Genomic DNA, 12,553 nt, shown 5'->3' on the forward strand with positions numbered 1-12,553 from the left:
GTGTTGAAAAAAGCATTTAAAAATGGCGCTAGAGTGTATACCTCTGCTTTTACGCTTTCAGTTCGATATCAAATGTTTATGAAAGCAGTCTTAACAGTTTTTAATAACACTGAATACATTCAGCTCTCTAAATGAACAACACTGGAAGAGAAAGCACACTTCTCCGTTACACCTTGTACTCTTATGAAGCTTGCCTATTGGGAGCCATGTATGCAGTAAGAATAAGTAAGAATGCCACGTGTCTGTTCCAGTCTGTGAAAGAAACATTTGCGTGTTCAGACAAGAAGCGTTAACAAAACCTTTTTCTTTTTTTTAACACACGTCACATAGAAACAGTAAAAGACCAAGGGAGAGGAACAAAACGTTGCAGATCTACATCGCAGAGAAAACTCAACCTCGGAATAGCGCCTTAACTTGACTAGCTTGTGTAGTCATCATCGAAGTGGACCCTTCTATTCACAGGGCCACTTGAGTCCGATGTGTCCAGTGACCGGAAGGGTCTGACCACTAGTGTACATTCTCCATGTTGGCTATGAGCACTCTTGCTGTAGTGTGAGTGTGAGTGTGTGTGTGTGTGTGTGTGTGTGTTGACCGAGTCGTGTTGTTCACCACTGTGGAACCTGGAACAATGTGGCATGGCTGGCTGCAATGCAATAATAAAAAAAAAAGAAAACCCTCTTTCTTCAGGTGTGTCATGCCAAGGAAATCACCTTTGAAGCAGGTCTGTCAAACGACCCCCCCCCCCCACACACACAGCATCATCTGCTTTGCTAAAATGTTACTCCCCCCACCTCCCCTTCCTCTCTCCCTCCCCTCACATAGTGTGCTACAGGTGTAGATCTCATCACACACATCGGTCATCAGAACACTGCTTCTCTAGGTGTGAGTTGTGCTCCCAACTGGCAGGTTAGAACAAAGATGGTAACTTGGTTCTCGTCAGGATCAATCAGTGAATAACTGAGGCCTTTGAGAGTATGTATGTGTGTGTGTGTGTGTGTGTTTAAAAGTTTCTTCCCCTAGTACAGATCAGCTGGTAAGGAGTGTTAAGGCTCAGGGAAAGATTAGGGAGACACCTTGCCTTTGGATACTGTGTTTAAGCACTGAGTAACAGCATACACTGCGGTACTTAACGCTTGCACGCGAGTGTGTGCGCACGTGTGTGTGTGTGTGTGTGTACGTCGAACAAGGCTCCAAGGAGTGGAAAGCAGACTGTGATTCACTGAGTAGCTAAGCAGCAGTGTATTTACAGATAACAGGAAAACATTCTTTTTTTTTTTTTACCCACACCCCCCAACCCTCCCACCCCATCACACACATATACATACACACACACACACACACACACTTTTTTAGATCCCTTTTTAACCCCTCCCTTGGCGTACCAGGGAGTTTTCCAGGAAGTGTAAGCCTGCAGGGTTTCCAGGATTTCCCCAGCGCCTGATGTCCACGGTTGTGTTACCGTGGAGACGGTTCACGTCCTCCTCCCCTCCACCGCCAACAGCTCTCCAAGAGAGGCGGGGCTGTGGTAAGAGGCACTTTTTGATTGGCTGGTTTTTTTTTTTTTTTTTTTCTTTCCTCCAAAGGTTTCTCCTTTTCATTGTTTGTTCTGTGATCTTTTGTCCATCTACTCACTCCTCTTCAGTTTTTGGTGTTGTTACGTCATCCAGACACTAGATGGTAGTGTTGAGTCAGTTGGCCTGATGCAGGTAGGCACTTGGTAGTGAGTGTCTTAGGCAGTCAGGCTTTCGCTAAGTCATCAGGATAGGTCTTTGTCTCACCTCCAGAATATCTGTAATGTGAAGGGAGACATGGGTGTGACTGAGTTTACCACACAGAGTCCACATCTGTCATTCCTTCACTCAATACCATAATGCTGTGTGTGTGTGTGTGTGTGTGTGTGTGTGTGTGTGTGTGTGTGTGTGTGTGTGTGTGTGTGTGTGTGTGTGTGTGTGTGTGTGTGTGTGTGTGGGCACACCTGCATGTGTGATTGTGACGTGTGTGTACACTATGATTGTATGTGCACGTGTGTGTGTGTGTGTACATTGTGAGTGTGTGTGTGTGTGTGTACTTGTATGTATGTATGATTGAAATAACTGTGTACATCTGAACAGATTCAATGGAATGAGGTGTTTCATAATGAAGTGCTTTGTGTGTATGTATCTGTGCCTGTGTGCCTGTGTGTGTGTGTACCTGAGGTGATGCGATGGATCGGAAGTGTGACATAGGTGAGGTGGGAGAAGAGGAGGAAGTACTCTTCCGTGCGGTTGAGCTTCAGCCAAGAACCCACCAGGGAGCGACTGGTCCCCGACAGAGAGCGAGAGCGCAGGTTGGTGGGGTTGCCGTAGTCTGGGGAAAACAGCACATCCACGTTTACATTCAGCATCATTCTCAATTGTACGTGTAGTATCAATTAGTATCCATTTTATTGTATGACTGTATAGTATTATAGTGGGGAATGGTTCCAATATTATTGTACTACTGAGCCATCATCATACTGAAATGCTTCCATAAAAAACATTGTTAAGATGTGAAAGGCGGCTAGTTTTGCACTATGAGGCAGTGCCACTGCAATACCACTGGGGGGCAGTACATACAAATATCAAAAGCATTCCAAAACTATCCCCAAATGCAACTAACAGAACTATGGTTTCCTCTATGGAGCAATAACAGTAGTTTTAGTTGAAGGATGGCTACACTGAAGGACACCCCAGATGGCAGTTTAAATAGCTCCCAATTAAGACTGGGCAAAGGTTAGTTTCTCAGACAACCTCAATCACGGGGTGAGAAGTATCACTTATCACTTCCAGAGCACTCCGCAGTGTCACAGTAAAGGTTAATCTCTTAAACCGTCTCTTAAAATGGACGCTAACAAACCTCAGTGTACATGTACAGAATACCATTCCATAACACGCCCAGTTGCCCACCTGACTAACTACTGTTACATGGCTCAACTTCCAGCTGTGTCAGGTGTTAACAGAGGTTTGCATGGCATGTATGTTTGTGTTCAATGTGTACAGTGTTTTGTATATTGTAACGTCCTAAATTGAGTCTATTTAACTACTGGTGACTTGTTATATTTTCTGTCGGTTTTATGTTCTATGCGACACTGTAGCCCATACATATGTGGAAATGACAAGAAAAGCCGACATGACGTTTGCCAACCAATATTTGCGTATGTCGTGCTTTATCTGCAAGTATGATGGAACGATGTGGTAAGGATTGACCTATTAATACACCAGCAGATGAAATTGCAACTGGTGTATGCTGTAAAATCTGTAAAACCATAAGGCAGTAAATGCTTGCGATGTCGTGAGACCAAGGGTACTGTACTACTTCAGAAGAACGCAAATTTAAAAAATGAAAGAACAGACGAGTTAGAGGTGTCCTACTTTTACGCTCACAGCCACCTAATTTGCCAGTGCACAAAACACCAAGCAGCAGACAAGTAATTATCCGAGGAACCATTGAGCTTATTGGAGTAATTTAAGGGCCATGTGTGTTATATACTACTACGATGTGCTAAAGTTTCATAAGTGTTGGATTCACTTTGGAGCGTGTGTGTGTGTGTGTGTGTGTGTGTGTGTGTGTGTGTGTGTGTGTGTGTGTATAAAGAGGGGGGGTATGGTAGGTCTCTGGTCACTGAGGTGTGGTCACCTGTGTCATCCTCCTCCCTGAAGAACTCCTCGCTGTCGTTCGCCGAGTGGGACTTCTTCATCTCGGCCAGCGTGCGAGGGAGCTTCCTGCGCAGCGAGGGGGAGAAGAAGGACGGCCGGTTACGCTCCGGGGTCGGGGGCGTGCTGAACGAGGTCATCTGTCCGGTGGAGAGGGGGGTGGATGGATGCTATCAGAACATCAGGAAGGTCACATCACTGTGTCTGTATGTGTGTGTCTCTGTGTGTGTGTGTGTGGGGTAAACCCACATATACAGTACATTAGTGCTATGGAACTTTGATTTGAGCATGTCACTCTTAGCACTCTCTGAGTGTACCTGTGTATGTTACAAAACCACAAGCATAGTTCTACGGAAATGTAATTTTTGCTTGTCATTCTAAGCAATTTCTGTGTGTGTGCGTGTGCGTGCGTGTGCGTGCGTGTGTGGTACTGACCCGCTCGTGCATCGGGGAGTCCTGATCCTCCTCGGTGCCGCAGGGCGACGTGTCTCCAGTGGGCACCCGGCTCACGGCCATCTCGGCGTGACCTTTGCCCTGCGGACCTTTCATCCGCACAAACTCCATGTTGTTGTACTTGTAGAAGCCGAATGACATCTTCTGAGCCATTTTGGCCGCCACGCTCACCTACACACACGCATTCCCACACGCGCGAGAGAGAACTTTATGTAGTACAAGTACTGTGCCGTGCTCAGGTCCCTAAACAGATGGTGGGTGAAAATGCTTTGAATGGCACATTGTTAAGACTTTAATTTGAATAATCATGACAGATGCAATCGTCATGCAATAAGTAAGAGGTAATGTATAGAACGCCGGTCATTATTGTATATAGTATATTGTAAATAGTTTGCAACAACACACGCTGAACAAACATTCTTTAGAACATAGCTGATCAACCATCTGCTTTTCACTTTTGAATGAAGTTTAAATAATGACCGCTAGAAGTTTGGGAAATCCCATTCAAGTCAATGGAGCGTTCTACTTGCATTGTGAAGAGCCGTGTAATAACTAAACACAAACAATCACAATTGAAGTAAGCCAAACTGAAATATGGAGCTGGGGTAAGGGCAGTGGCATACCCGGTTGTCATAGACCTTCCTCAGGGCCTCGTAGCGGATGGAGCCTTGGAAGATGACTCCCTGGAAGGTGTTGCTCTTGTCACTCGCCACCAGTTCCACACACACCATCTCCCCTTCTCCGACAGTCATGTCGCTGAACACCTGCGATTTAGAAACATTTAATGATTTAGAAACGAGCACAAAGCAGCAGTACATCTGCATGTCATTCTGCCATTGCATGTTATCAGCATATCCATAACATTTTCTTCATCTTTTCATTTCATGGCATCCACATATCTTTGGCCTCCTCGTTTGACGAGCTAAGCTAAGCTAAGCTAAGTTGAGCGCTAGCACGCCTAGCGGTGAGGGCTACCTCATTGATTTCTCATTAGAGTCGAGGCCATTTGAAACAGGGGCTACCTGTTTCCCTACCAGGGTTAATGAAGCTGCACTGGCAGCATGGACGTCTGTGACCCCAGCAAATTACAATTCATTAGACAGACAGCCACTCCAGACTCCATCAGCAACATGTCCCAGGGGCCCCATTGGCCAGTTCCCACAGTCAATCAAACTGGACCCGCGTTAGATTGTGTGGGAAGTAAGGGGAAAGGGAGGAAGCGGGAGGTACCTCTTCAAAGTTGTCGATCATGAAAAAGATGTTTGGGTAGCTCATCTTGGACTCCTCGCCCTTGCTGTCCATGGGGTGTTTGCTGGGGGTGGCAAAGACTTGCTGGAAACAGAACCACAGACACAATCAGATTGAATGTATGCATGAGCTGGGTCCTCACATGTATTTACACACACACACACACACTGACACACACACACTGACACACACTCACTGACACACACTGACACACACAGACACACACAGACACACACACACACACACACACACACACACACACACACACACACACACACACACACACACACACACACACACACACACACACACACACACACACACACACACACACCCCTCTGTTAGCTAAATATCCCAAATCATGCACATCCTTATATGATGCCAGTACATGAAGCAAGATAGCAGCTTGTTCTCTGAGACTAATCTTACCTGAGATTTCTTTTTATGGATGTGAATATCACCTGCATCGGAACGAGTGCAAACTGCACAGGTGACCACATAGTCCAACTAGAAAAGAGAACAAAAGCAACAACATTTATATTAGGCCTATTTGTATATTAGATAATCCACTTCTGTTGTGATAATGTGCTATATAAATAAACTGACTTGACTTCTATGACTTTTATATTCTTAACTTCTATGTATATTACCAGTATATTTAGTGACAATCCTATATGACGAGGTTGTGGATCAATTTTACATTTATTTGTCATGTAAATGTATTGTCATGTATTTGTCAAGTCGTCAAGTCAAATGTAGTTTGCACAGCTTCATCTGCACTGCAAAAGGAGATAGTCAACTGTAGCTGAGCTCTCTAACCTTCTGCAGAATAAGGTTCAGGTAGACACTCTCCTCCCAGTCAATGTCAGGATCCCCCAGGCCAGGGAGCTTCTTGGAGTCCCTCCTGTACACCTCCACCTCTACCTGAGCAACAGAAAAGCACAGAGAGACACACATGAGTACATTATGTCTAAAAGACATACTACATCTCCATACAAAGAAAACTGATATGGACGTTATTGTTTCACAAATCAATAGGGAAAAAAACATCACATGGAACAGTGCCTAACAGGTGTTATGATGTCCTCTTGTGTGACTTTCCCAAACTAATATAAGTTCACTTCCATTGCTCAAGTGTGCTATACTTTCTTTTGTCCTTGAAGGGGACAAAAGTCATCTTGATTATTGCTTCATGTCGCTCCTAGCTTGATATTTTCTTTCTCCATCCTTCTCTCTCTCTCTCCCTCTCTCTCTCTCTCCATTAGAGATGAGCATGGCACTGGCCCCAGCAGCGTGACGGGTTATAACTCACTCAGTGTGTGTCTGGGAGGCATCTGAACCCCCATGAGAGAGGAGGAGTAATAAAGACAAAAACGAGGGGAGGAGTCGAGCGAGGAAGGAAAGACGGAAAGAGAGACAGCAGATGATCAAGACAGAAGGAATGTCTCCCATGCTCACCGAGTTTACGGGTCAATCTGTCTCTAGATGATCCACCACTTCAAAAAATGTATACATTTCCTGACTGATTTTGATTTCATTTGAGGGGAACCATACATATGTTTTTACTTTTCTGCTTAACACTCTTTCACTCTAAATTCTGGATTTTTCACATGGGCAAGACTGCATGCAGCACCAGCTTCTCTTTTACACCACACTCTTCCTTCACATCTCAGTAGGGTGGCTGATGTTTGCATAACTGATGGTGAAACATGGGGAGATTCGCCCTTGTGGCCTCCACCCATGATGACTAAACGTAGGGTTGCTCAGGGCAGCATCTCCTTGGCCTCTCATAAGGCTAGATGCTTACGCTTAACGTGCACTCTCCATGGGGGTGTGCATGTGTGCACGTGCGTGAGAGCATAGGTGTGAGGCCTGTTTCTAATTGACTGTGCTGAACTTCCTGTGAAGGAATGCTTTATTGTCTGAAGTCCTCACTGGTTCACACAAAGGCCATCTCTGACTGTGCGATTCTGAGAGGCAGGGGTTACTATGGTGACAGTGTGTGTGTGGGTGAGTGTGTCTGCGTGTGAGTACTATGGAAATCCAATTGCCATCTAAGATTGTGTCTGAGAATATTCTATTCTGTAAACCTCGGGGCAAAAAACCCTTCCTGCTCAACCATGCATGGATTCACAACAACAAAATAAAACTAGGTCACCAACTCTTCCAGTTTATAGAGGCTTGCACACAAGCGGACCAAATTCAGACATGAATGACAACTTTAGGGCAACCGCATACATTCATACATTTAACAACACACATCCGATCCAAACCTTGTTGACCTTACGAAAAAGAGAACAAACAGCATTTGGGAAATTTCAGTCAAGTGTGGACCCTGAACTCTTCCCAGCACACACATGGATGCCAACCCCCGCCCCCCACCCCCACCCCACCCGCCCGTGCTTCCCCAGCAGCTAGTCCGAGCAGTTGGAGGCTACCGACTGACTACATGCATTATTGAAGCCTCTTTGTGGAGAAGCTCGTCTGCTGTCGTGCTCCTCACGCCTGAAGAAGCTCAGCAGCAGTGGAAACCAGGCTAGCGTAGAGAAGTTAGCCCGTAAAAACACACCCAGCAGGCAACCACCAGTGCAACTCAGGTCATTAACTGTGAGTACAGACGGTCTGGTGAAACTGCAAAGCCAGTAAAGGCACGGACATCCCAACCCTTGAGGTTTTCAAGCAATTATAGAGAGTACCTGTAAGTAAAACTTGGTTGACTACATGGGCCAGTGTGAATGCAAGCAATAAAATAACCTGTATAGTTAATGATTTAAGTCTAGACATAACAGAGCATCAATATAGCTACATTATTGTAGACTCCCATCATGTAGTGCCACTTTGCACCATAACCCAGTGCCAGAATGAAGCTGTCCTCAGTGCCCTTGTCACGCTTCGCTCTGCCACGAGACATACATTTTTGTTAACGCGTAACATTATGTTATGACACTCTGCAGTGAAATGACAGTGTGTTGTGACAACGGGCTTAAGATGTTAAAGCCTCCTGCGGCGAGTCAGATGGACCTTACGCTGATGCTGTACAATGCACATAAAGTGAGTTTACAGGAGTGGTGGCGGTTTGCTGGGCAACACTGACAGAAACAGAGTAGAGACACGGTCAGCTGCTAAGGGGTGTTATCATAAAGTTTTAGATCATCACACCTTTTTTCTCAAAAATGTACAAACTGCATTAGGGTGGTAAAGAAATATGAGCATGCAGTCTTAAAAAAACGAATGTGTTGAAAACAACACAACTTGTATTGCTTTTAACACATCTCTGTGTTCAGATAGGGACAACACAGTTTGTGTTGTTTACTTTTTTTTATTTGTTTCACAATATGTGTTGAAAATAACACAACTTGTGTTGTTTTTTTAAACACATCTCTGTGTCCAGATAGGGACCACACATTTGTTTTAAGAGTGTGGGTCTTACTGTGAACACACATCATGTCTGACATCAGTTTGAGAGGGGACGAAGGAAGAACAGAGAGTATTAGAACAAGAGAACAACAGAGGGAAAGGGCAAAAGAGAGTGAGAGAAGAAAACAACAAAGAAGATGAAGAGGCAAACAAAGACACAGAAGATGCCAACGAGGAAGATATAAGTATAAGTATATATACTCCTTTGATCCCGTAAGGGAAATTTGGTCTCTGCATTTATCCCAATCCGTGAATTAGTGAAACACACACAGCACACAGTGAGGTGAAGCACACACTAATCCCGGCGCAGTGAGCTGCCTGCATCAACAGCGGCGCTCGAGGAGCAGTGAGGGGTTAGGTGCCTTGCTCAAGGGCACTTCAGCCGTGCCTACTGGTCGGGGTTCGAACCGGCAACCCTCCGGTTACAGGTCTGAAGTGCTAACCAGTAGGCCACGGCTGCCCTCCAAGATGCCAAAGAAGAAAAAGATGGAAGAGGAGGAGTAATGGGCATGTAAGCTGGACATCCTCTCTGACAGGTATCAGACCGAGGCCCATCACAGGATGCGCTTGGTTGGTCTGATGCGGTCAGTCTGACTAGCCCAAAATCCTCACCATGACAAGCTCACTCACATATCATCAGACAAGGAGACTGGCAGAAAGGAGAGAGAGAGAGATAGAGGCTTAACACTCTTTTATTAACCAAGTACGTAGGTTTTCAACAACTGCAAAACAATAACATCCACAAGTATTATAGCATTAATGTAAAAACATATAGATCATAGTGCAGCCCAGGACTTCATATTTCAAAAACAACTTGCCCATCTTCACCACCCAGAGAGAGAGAGAGAGAGAGAGAGAGAGAGAGTTGAAAGGGTGGAAGAGGGTAGAAGAGAGGGGCTTAATGTCAATGCCAGCAGGTTCCTCTTACAGCTTCAAGTGGAGTGCCATAGAAATGCTACTGCATGCTGGGACATGGAGAGGGTACTTATCTACTATGTCAGAAGACCAACAGCGCTTTAAACAAGGATTATAATATTCACCCTATTCAACGTGACATAAAATGCTAAAAAAATTTAAAATTAAAATAGAGATATTCCTCTTGGACACATTCATTGTTGGTAGTTGCCTGTCAAATGAGACCCAGAGAGATAAGAGACCTCTTTGAACACTAACTGTTCCATGTAAGTGGCAAGAGACTTTTACTTGACCTTTTAAAAGGCCAATGAACAAGAGCACTGAATGTCCACCTCACATGAATACAAATGCAAGAGGAGACAAAGGAGACATCTAGGTACAACTTCATCGGTACAACTTCATACTTCAACTTCATCCATCTAGTGCTCTTCAGCATTTCTTCAACTTCACACACATACAGTATATTATACAATATAAGCTTAACAAATAATGTCATCTTCCTCACATACACATCTCTTTCCCTTTCAAAGTCATTTTAGTCACTAGGACTGCAGGACACTGGAAATTGTGTCAATTATTATGGGATAAGTGATTTCCAAAGAGAGGATCTGCGCCTTTGACAGTGGCTATTGTCTTTGTCAGTGCGTAGGCTCCTAAAGTGCAAGTGCAAACGTTTCGGGTGACCCCATCCTCAGTGCAAAAGGATGAGGACTGAGGATCGGGTCACCCGAAACGTTTGCACTTGCACTTTAGTTTACCTGTATAGTCTGGTGAGCCAATAAATCACGTTTTAATGTGAAACTCGGTTTTTGAAGACATTTTTGAAGAGGGAGCTCCTTCCTTGATTTGTGTAATTATTATGGGATAGCAATGCCAGGACACAACAGACCCAGAGTATAGATGCACTCATGGGCACTCATGCACATAAGTAGCTCATTCACTTGCATCAGAATCACTGAGACCGTTTGGATGTTCCCCTGCATCCTCTACCTTTCACAGGAACTCACTCATAACTGTAAGGACATCACAAGAAGAATGGATTAGACTAAGAACTTCATCTCCATCAACCAGAGGGTGACTAACTTCAGAATGTAAAAGCTGGCCCTAGTGAAGCTCCCATCTATGATTGATCCGAGATAGTGTCATGTGTATTGTTCCATTCATTACATTGACAAGTCTGGACTGAGCTAGCGGCACAAAGTAAACACAGAGTTTCAGTTTCATTACTGTCAGTCTACAAGATGCAGAATTATTCTGAACACTGTGTGCAGATACACAAGACAGTGAGGGAATGAGTGAGAGAGAGAGAGAGAGAAAGAGAGAATGATGAGGAGAGAGAGAAAAATGAGAGGGAGAGAGAGGGAGAGAGAGTGAGAGATGAGTGAGAGGAAGAGACAAAAGGATAGAAGGATGAGGAGAGAGAGAGAGAGATGAGTGAGAGCAAGAGAGAGGGAGAGAGAGATGAGCGAGAGGGAGAGACAGCAGAAGAGAAGGATGAGGAGAGAGAAAACACTCTATTTACATCCCTTGTGTTCTCCCTTTTCATATAAATGCTAATGCAGACTAAAAAAAAAGCAAAGATAAAAAGGCGACGGGTGAGTCTGCATGTTGGGAGGGGAGGAGGAGGGACATCTCTCATTATTTTGGCACTGTGTGTGTGTGTGTGTGCGTGTGTGTTGTTCAGGTGATTTAATCAGAGGCAGCCAGTCACAGCTCCGCTAGCAAGAACACTAAACAACCAAGGGCTTGCCTCAGTGGCAAACACCGTCAATACCAATCAGCCTATCTGCCCACTGCATTTGTGTGGAGAAAGAGGAGGAGGAAAAAACTCTGTGTGTGTGTGTGTGTGTGTGTGTGTGTGTGTGTGTGTGTGTGTGTGTGTGTGTGCGTGCATGTGATTGTGACAGTGTGAAACAGTATTTTCTGTGTGTGTGTGTGTGTGTGTGTGTGTGTGTGTCAGCAGTTGATGAATGCAGGCTTGCTTATGAAGAGAATGACATCACCCTGCTCTTAGTTGTCCTTTGTCCAAAGAGCAATGAGAGGAATCAAATCAATACAGCCGTCTGCACATAACTGGCTCTATGCTGAGTGGCCGTTTGTACAGCATTACACAGGCCTCTCTTTTCTGTAGGTTGAGAGTTAATTTTTTCCCACCACAAAAACCAATACCTTTACCTCTAAATCCACAGTAGCAAGAATAAGAAACATGACAAGAGAGTGAGAGGTGAGAAAGTGGGAGAAGACAGGGAGAGAGCGATGCGAATGAGAACGAGAGAAACTGAAAGAATTTTTGAAAGCAGCTGAGACTGTGAAACTGTAAGCTGTCTGAGACGCTGTCAGTGGGGTGACTGCAGTGTTCAGAGGAGAGACGCATCCTGTGAGCTGTTCACACGCACGCACGCACGCACGCACGCATTTCTTCACTTCATTTGGCTGAGTTCCTCCAATACCTATGCTACCAAACTACTAAAAATAAAAATAATGGGCAAACAAAAACAACTCTTTAAAACAGAAAAATACACTTTGCTGTACGTGTGTACAAGTGTGAGAATAATATATCTTTTAAACTGGGTCTTGTGTGACTGTGGCGGGATTTGGGGATATTTGGGGTAGGCGACACAATGCAGGGCATTTTTACTCTTGGAACTTTCAAAATCAGCTCTGCACCTCTCTCTGAACTCTTCAGTCACTCCCACAGAACTACTTACGACTTTACAAACATGACCAAAGCCTAAATATAAACTGCTGCCGTTGAGTAATAGCTGCATAACAAACTCAGATGCATATTTTCTCACACTTTGCTCCATTTTAGAAGTGGTGACCTTTCACATAGATCACCTCATCTATCG

At 44.7% G+C, this 12,553-nt stretch overlaps 1 protein-coding gene across 2 annotated transcripts in view; it reads right to left on the reverse strand.

Annotated features, from left to right (window-relative positions):
- Window positions 1-777: 777 nt before the first annotated feature.
- Window positions 778-12,553, reverse strand: part of kiaa0930 — a 67,239-nt gene continuing 55,463 nt past the window's right edge. Inside the window, exons 3-10 of one of the 2 annotated variants that reach the window (XM_076296580.1) lie at window positions 6,192-6,296; window positions 5,802-5,879; window positions 5,355-5,456; window positions 4,748-4,888; window positions 4,107-4,295; window positions 3,655-3,811; window positions 2,191-2,346; window positions 778-1,789 (exon numbers count right to left, since the gene is read on the reverse strand). In XM_076296580.1, the coding sequence (XP_076152695.1) occupies window positions 1,749-1,789; window positions 2,191-2,346; window positions 3,655-3,811; window positions 4,107-4,295; window positions 4,748-4,888; window positions 5,355-5,456; window positions 5,802-5,879; window positions 6,192-6,296 (969 nt within the window). In that variant the 3' untranslated portion in view covers window positions 778-1,748. Of the gene's footprint in view, window positions 1,790-2,190; window positions 2,347-3,654; window positions 3,842-4,106; window positions 4,296-4,747; window positions 4,889-5,354; window positions 5,457-5,801; window positions 5,880-6,191; window positions 6,297-12,553 lie in introns of both variants that reach the window. The other variant, XM_076296579.1, reaches the window with a different exon arrangement.

This window comes from Alosa pseudoharengus, unplaced genomic scaffold (genome assembly GCF_046254945.1).
Source record: "Alosa pseudoharengus isolate Yale_2024_CS ecotype anadromous, Long Island Sound unplaced genomic scaffold, YU_APseudo_1.1 YU_APseudo_1.1_scf_20, whole genome shotgun sequence".
Lineage (NCBI taxonomy): Eukaryota > Metazoa > Chordata > Actinopteri > Clupeiformes > Clupeidae > Alosa > Alosa pseudoharengus.